Source organism: Engraulis encrasicolus, chromosome 5 (assembly GCF_034702125.1).
Source record: "Engraulis encrasicolus isolate BLACKSEA-1 chromosome 5, IST_EnEncr_1.0, whole genome shotgun sequence".
In the NCBI taxonomy this organism is placed as follows: domain Eukaryota; kingdom Metazoa; phylum Chordata; class Actinopteri; order Clupeiformes; family Engraulidae; genus Engraulis; species Engraulis encrasicolus.
Genome location: NC_085861.1, coordinates 2,117,528 through 2,125,530, shown reverse-complemented (window position 1 = coordinate 2,125,530; position 8,003 = coordinate 2,117,528). Strand labels below are relative to the sequence as shown.

The following is an 8,003-nucleotide window of genomic DNA, read 5'->3' as shown; positions in this document are numbered from 1 at the left end:
GCTCATCACCATGGAGATGGAACACTCATTATCGTTTTTCTTTTCCATTCAGACCATCGAACAGAGCATAAACTTTTGTTATTAGGCTTAGGCGTACTATCCTTTGGTTTAGTAATAGGCCTACATATTGTGGTTAAAGTTTGTCTGTTTTATTGTAGCCTAATTCAAATGTCAGCTGAAGGCCTTTTATTGGTTGGTGCATTTATTTATTTATTTAATTTTGTTTTGTTTTATTTTATTTTATTTTATGTTCAAGTCAAGTGAAAAGGAAGGCGAGGACAGGAGAGAGTGGAGGCTTTTATTTCAAGTTGCTGCCGGTAGGCTATCGGGTGTTTAACCGACCCCCGTTAGGCTACAGGGTTACAGCGCCACGGGAGCTCTGACTCGCCCGAGAGGGGTGGGGGGTGGGTTCGGCTCACACGTGCCATTCCTGCCCTAGACGGCTGCTGGAGCCTGTCACTCAAACACACACACACACACACACACACACACACACACACACACACACACACACACACACAGTGCTGCCGAGCAGTCACTCAGTCAAGGGGTCACCCAGTCACAGTCAAGTTTACCAGTCAGTTTAGTCAGCCGCGGCGACACTTCACGTAGGCGCTTCAAAGTTTCCTTGTAGACCTTTAATTTGTCTCGTCTCCATATCTTGACAGACGGTTTTTGGGCTTCACTTCACTTGACGGTAGCCGGTGAGCCCATAGACCTTTAATAATCATTTAATTTTAATAATTTATCTGACGGACGATTCGCTTCAAACTTCATTTCACTTCTCTCTAACGTCGCGGCAGACAGGGCAGTTCGGCAGCATGCACTCCAGTCAGAAAGACACCACCTTCACCAAGATCTTCGTGGGCGGGTTACCGTACCACACTACCGACTCCAGCCTACGGAAATACTTCGAGGTGTTCGGGGAGATAGACGAGGCCGTGGTCATCACCGACAGACAGACCGGCAAGTCGCGAGGATATGGATTCGTAAGTAGTGTCCGGTTTGTTTGTTTTATTTTCAGTCAATAACAGTGACACAGTAGCCTAAATAAACAAATACGCCCCGACACACTCATACCTCAACTTAGTAGGAATAGCCTGTGCAGTCTGGTAGGCTAGCTATCCACCTGTTGATGTCCTTCTCTCGGTTGCGATGGAGAGGAGGGACGTTTGTTCTGTGTGTGATCTAGTGTCAACTGCGATGCAACGGTTCAGTAGTCCATGTCCGATAGATTGCGTGTGTGTGTGTGTGTGTCCGTGTTTGTGGGCGCTGTGTGTGTTGGGAGCTGAGATAGATAGATAGATAGATAGATAGATAGATAGATAGATAGATAGATAGATAGATAGATAGATAGATAGATAGATAGATAGATAGATAGATAGATAGATAGACCATCTGAATTAGAAAGGGATCTATTGAATGAGATGAGCCCCTCAGTTCAAGACCACATGATGTGTGTGTGTGTGTGTGTGTGTGTGTGTGTGTGTGTGTGTGTGTGTGTGTGTGTGTGTGTGTGTGTGTGTGTGGGTGATGAATGTCTAGTCGCCGGCCTCTCAGCAGTGAAAGACAAACACAGTCAACACACTCAGGCCTGAATGTGGTCTCACCTGGAAAATCAAGTGGAAGACGAGTGACCTGTGTGTGTGTGTGTGTGTGTGTGTGTGTGTGTGTGTGTGTGTGTGTGTGTGTGTGTGTGTGTGTGTGTGTGTGTGTGTGTAGGTGACCATGGGTGACCGTGCGTCAGCTGACAGGGCCTGTAAGGACCCCAACCCCATCATAGACGGACGCAAAGCCAACGTCAACCTGGCGTACCTTGGGGCCAAACCACGCATCATGCAGCCAGGTACACACACGCAGCCACACACACACACACACACACTCACATATGCAGCAGCCATGCACCAGGGGTGAGAATCACACACACCCAGGCAGCCTTGGCCTAGTGATCAGGGAGATGGAATTTCAATCTGGGGGTTGTAGGTTTGAATCCCTTACCTCTCTCTACACCTTTACCCTGAATGACACAATCACATCCACACCACACTTGAGCAAGGTACCTAACCCCACACTGCTCCAGGGGCTGTAACCAATATCCTGTACCAAGGCACCTAACCCCACACTGCTCCAGGGGCTGTAACCAATACCCTGTACCAAGGCACCTAACCCCACACTGCTCCAGGGACTGTAACCAATACCCTGTAGCAAGTCACCTAACCCCACACTGCTCCAGGGACTGTAACCAATACCCTGTACCAAGGCACCTAACCCCACATTGCTCCAGGGACTGTAACCAATACCCTGTACCAAGGCACCTAACCCCACACTGCTCCAGGGACTGTAACCAATACCCTGTACCAAGGCACCTAACCCCACACTGCTCCAGGGACTGTAACCAATACCCTGTACCAAGGCACCTAACCCCACACTGCTCCAGGGACTGTAGCCAATACCCTGTACCAAGTCACCTAACCCCACACTGCTCCAGGGACTGTAACCAATACCCTGTACCAAGGCACCTAACCCCACACTGCTCCAGGGACTGTAACCAATACCCTCAGTGTTTCCCCCAGAAATTTTGGAAACTATGGGGGCAGCCGGGATGTTTTTTCGGGGGGGGGTCTTTTCACGCGGGCCTTGTGTGGGGCTGTCCTTTCACGCCGGGGGGGGGGGGGCGGGGGGGGGGGGGGTGTATTCACGCAGTGTAAATGCAAAATGGCTAAACAATGAGTACAGTATGACATTGGCGCATGGAGAAACTATAGGCCTAGGCCAGTCATTCTCAAAGTGTGGTCCGGGGACCACTGGTGGTCCGCGACAGTGCTCAGGTGGTCCACGAGGGGATTTCTACTTTTCCAAGACTAGCTAGAAGTAGGCTATATATGTAACACACAATTACAAAGCTAAACACAGCTGAAGTATTATTTTCACCACAAAAAGGCAGGCTTGTAACATGAATACATTGCATCGAAATTAGCACTGTCAAATAAGCACCCTTCAACTGTCAATTCAGTTCACAGGTGGTACCTGAACATTTTTTGGGGGGGGGGGGGGGGGGGGTCCTAAGCATGAAAAAGTTTGAGAAACACTGGACTAGCCCTACATTTCAGCCATTTATATTTTGAGAAAAAAGGCTACATAACATTTTACCCATGATATTAGTAGTACATTGTTATTTATATTTGTTTAAAAATGCAGTACAGTGAATCATTTCTGTTACAACACAGTTTCATTAGTCTCTCTTGCAGGGGTCTATGTAATGAAAAAAATAATAAAACAAAATAGGAGCAGAGATACAGTAAGAATGTAAGAGTAGTATACTGTGAAATTGTTATCGCATAGACAAAAAGGGTCTAGGGTAGGCTGTGCCTTTTCCCCACACACACATAGGCGTACACATTCTACATGAGGGGTGCTGCTCACAGGGCCAGTTTTTCAAAATTCATCCCATTAAAAGGGCTGAACAACATATTACACATTATGTCTATATTCACATTCATTACACATTCATTTCTATATGCAGCCCGATGTCTTCTCTGCCGTGTCAATGAAGGCCTGTCACCTAACTCATTACAAATGTAAAACAAAGCCTGGGGAGTGTTAGTAAACTCATCCCAACTGTCCCTTCTCTGAAGGTTTTTGTATTGCTCCTCCCAAACCCAAGTTAACTACAATAACTTGACTAGGCTTTTGATCCCTCTGTCTTTCAAGCACTTGTGGTTTTCTCTATAGGATGTATTTACTCCAGGAGGAAAATGCGAAGGAAATCGTAATTCAAATCGTTTTTAACAAAAACGGAAATCGTAAAAAAAAAAAAAAAAAAAAAAAAAAAAAAAAAAAAATTTTTTTTTTTTTTTTTTTTTTTTTACATTTTCGAAACTATGGCGGCCAAATTTAAACTATGGCGGGCCGCCATAGTTTCCTCAATGTATGGGAAACACTGCCTGTACCAAGGCACCTAACCCCACACTGCTCCAGGGACTGTAACCAATGCCCTGTAAATGATAACTGTAAGTCGTTTTGGATAAAAGCGTCAGCTTTTATGTGTAGTGTAGTGTGTGTGTGTGTGTGTGTTGTCTTGTGGATTTGGTGGGCATGGTCTCGCCAGCTTGATCGACCAATCTCAGCTCAGTGTGTCCTGCTCTCCTCCAATCCCAGCTGAGTGTGTTGTGCTGTGGTCCAGCTCTCCTCCAATCACGGCTGCTCTTTTTGTAGGGTTCTCTTTTGGAATGCCGCAAATCCATCCCGCATTCATCCAGAGGTCTTATGGGTAGGTGACCACACACACACACACACACACACACACACACACACACACACACACACACACACACACACACACACACACACACACACACACACCCACAGACACGCACACACACACACACACACACACACACACACACACACACACACACACACACAGACACGCACACACCCACACACACACACACACACACACACACACACACATACACACACACACATGCATCGCATACACACAGAGGTCTTATGGGTAGGTGGCAACACACACGCATGCACACACACACACACACGCATGCACATACATACAGACACATGCACACACACATACACATGCACACACACATGCTCGTGCGTACACACACACATACACTGCACGCACACATGCACAGAAACACAAACATGTACACGTACACATGCACACACATCGCATACACACAGAGGTGTTACAAGTGGGTGACTACACAAAAGTATGCACACACACACACGCGCGCACACACACACACACACACACACACACACACACACACACACACACACACACACACACACACACACACACACACACACATGTTGCATACACACACAGACACACAAACACACACTTCATTGTCAAATGTCATGTATGTGAGTGAGTGTAGAAGTTGGATTAATGTTAATATAATAATGCACATAATAGTTGTTTTCTTATACAGTTATACATTAGTTTTATAAGTCATAAACGTCTGTCATTAGGTCACAATGTCATTATAATGTTGTATTCAGTAGAGGTGGACGTACTATAACAGCTGTAATTACACTAGTGGTGTCATATCACATGGGTTCAACTTTGTAATATCACACTACTAGAGTTGGAGTTACATCTAGTACTTCTACTGGTTTTGATAATTACACCTGTAAGAGTACTTCTACTAATGTTGTAAATACATCTGTAAGAGTACTTCTACTAGTGTTGTAATTACATCTGTAAGAGTACTTCTACTTTATACAACTACTGTGTAATAATGTTATGTTCTTATTATCATACACTGTCATGATCATTTTATAGCGTGCGTTATATAATAATACTTATGTTCTGATAATTCTTCATCATTATAATGCACGTTATGTTCTTATTATAAATGTCGTTATGATTTTCTGTCGTTATAACTGTATGTTGTTATAATTGTATGTTCTGCACGTTGTGTTTTCCAGTTAGAGGTTTTTGCAAGTGTGAAAGTGTGAACCACACTATTTAGATTAAAAGTCTGTGTGTGTGTGTGTGTGTGTGTGTGTGTGTGTGTGTGTGTGTGTGCGCGGCGGCATTCTACAGGTGGACTTGATGGAATTAATAACGTTTGCTGATTGGCTAATGATGTGATGTTAAACTCATCTCCCTCTGATTTGATTGGCTATCTACAGCATCGTGTTGTTTAATTCACCTCTCTCTGATCTGACAGGCTGGCTTGAGGACCAGCGGAGCGTGCTATTGGTCAGCGGTGTGTGTGTGTCCTAGAACACACTCTGGCATCACGGTGACTTGACTGGCTGCATGGGCGCCCTGTAGTAGTGTGCACAACACAGCTGTGTGTGTGTGTGTGTGTGGAGTGTGTGTGTGTGGAGTGATGGTGTGTGTGTGTGTGTGTGTGTGTGGAGTGAGTGTGTGTGTGTGTGTGTGTGTGTGTCTGTTTCATCTGTAAGGGCAGAGGACTACAGTGTGTGTGTGTGTTGTTTTTGATTTTTAGTATACAGAACATGCAGCGACACAGTATAGTGGCTTTCAAGTGTGCTGGTTGTGGTGGAGTGTGTGTGTGTACGTACGTATGTGTGTGTATGTGTGTGTATGTGTGTGTATATGTGTGTGTATGTGTGTGTATGTGTGTGTATGTGTGTGTGCATATTTTGGGTGATTTTGTCTTCCTCATTACTTTTGTCATGGACATCTGGAGTGTATCACTGTGGCCTAACACTTGGACACTATCGCTAATACTACAACTAGCCACCGCTAATATTGTTAACTCTTCTGCAGCTAGCTACAACTTACCCTTCTGCTAATAACTAGTGCTAACACTGTGTTTATAGCATCCAACACTTACCGTTAACTACTGCTAATAGTTAATTACCAACGATGGCAGCTAATGCGTCTGCTGCTCGCACTAACACTAGGCTGACAGTGAAATTAGCAGCTAACATTGGACGCTACCATTAGCAGCTAACAGTGCAGCTTCCCAATGTGAAATCTAGTTGTGTCACCCTGGCATGAGAGATAGAGTGATATAGATAGAGAAAAGAAAAGAGGGAGGGGCAGAGAGAGAGAGAGGGAGAGAGAGAGTTATATCTAAAAGCAGATCTATAACAGCTGCTGTGGTGAATTCCCCCACTTACCTCTGGACACACACACACACACACACACACTCACACACACACACACACACACACACACACACACACACACACACACACTCTCTCTCTCTCTCGACAACAGGTGGCACACACACACACACACACACACACACACACACACACACACACACACACACACACACACACACACACACACTCCCAAAGCCTTGAGATTACTGACTGTTATGGTGATTTACAAAGCAACTTTATTTAGATCTGAACTTCAGACAAATCACAGAATGTCCATAGATGCCTGTGAGATAGACACACACAGACACACACACACACACACACACACACTAGGTTGGATCTGAATGTCCAGAGGCGCCACTGAGAAGTCCAAAAATACCTCAGCACACACACACACACACACACACACACACACACTTACGGGAATACCTCAGCACACACACGACCAGTTGTGGCCAAATTCAGATCCAGCAGTAGGCTGAACACCCCCCCCCCACACACACACACACACACACACACACACACGCAAAGAGTATGCGAGACAGACACGCAAAAAACCCTCCCCAGTCATAGTACAGGATTGCGTGATTGTGTATCTGTGACTAAAAACAGCTAGCGATGTTCTAGTGTGGCCTTGTAGCATTAGCATCTCTACTATAGTGATGTTCTAGTGTGGCATTTTAGCATTAGCATCTCTACTATAGTGATGTTCTAGTGTAACATTTTAGCATTAGCATCTCTACTATAGTGATGTTCTAGTGTGGCCTTGTAGCATTAGCTGCTGCTGTCAGCTAGCTCTCTTGCTAGGCTAGCATTGCAATAGCTGTCGGCAGCTCTACTGTATTACTACTAGAGGGATGGGGAACTAGAGGCCGGGGGCCCCCTCCTCACTCAGTGTGGCCCTTTGATAAAACATAACTTAAAAAAATAATGTTGACAGGATTATTTTAAACCACTACTGAATTCATCTGTTGAAATTATATTGTAGGCCGATAGAAAACACTCCTATTTGTTCCCAACAATATTGGCAGTCAGTGAGCAACCAACTGCACCTCGAACTCTGCAAGTTGCAGTCAGGTCCGTGGACTGCACCAGAATCTAGCGACCAACAAGCCTGTAACACACATAGAACCTAATAATCTACTTACCAGTGAAACCTGGAAATGTTGTTTTATTCATAGTAGGCCTATGGTTCCCCAAGACATAGAAACTGCCAGACGCTACTTTGTACATTTTGAACAATTTGTTTTCTTAGCATAATTAGCATACATTAGCATAACCTCCTGTTGGCCAGTCTACTCAATCCTGGTGTGGTTTTGCAGGTTTTGTAAGGCATTAGTGGCTGGCTTAAACTAAACAGACTAGTGTCTAACGAGCCAGTGGCTGGC

At 45.0% G+C, this 8,003-nt stretch overlaps 1 protein-coding gene across 2 annotated transcripts in view; it reads left to right on the top strand.

Moving 5' to 3' along the window:
• The first annotated feature begins 531 nt into the window (after positions 1–531).
• LOC134448835 (RNA-binding protein 24-like) overlaps positions 532–8,003 on the top strand; it is a 17,530-nt gene continuing 10,058 nt past the window's right edge. The window contains exons 1-4 of one of the 2 annotated variants that reach the window (XM_063198505.1): positions 532–704; positions 804–989; positions 1,723–1,846; positions 4,216–4,270. In XM_063198505.1, the coding sequence (XP_063054575.1) occupies positions 822–989; positions 1,723–1,846; positions 4,216–4,270 (347 nt within the window). In that variant the 5' untranslated portion in view covers positions 532–704; positions 804–821. Of the gene's footprint in view, positions 990–1,722; positions 1,847–4,215; positions 4,271–8,003 lie in introns of both variants that reach the window. The other variant, XM_063198504.1, reaches the window with a different exon arrangement.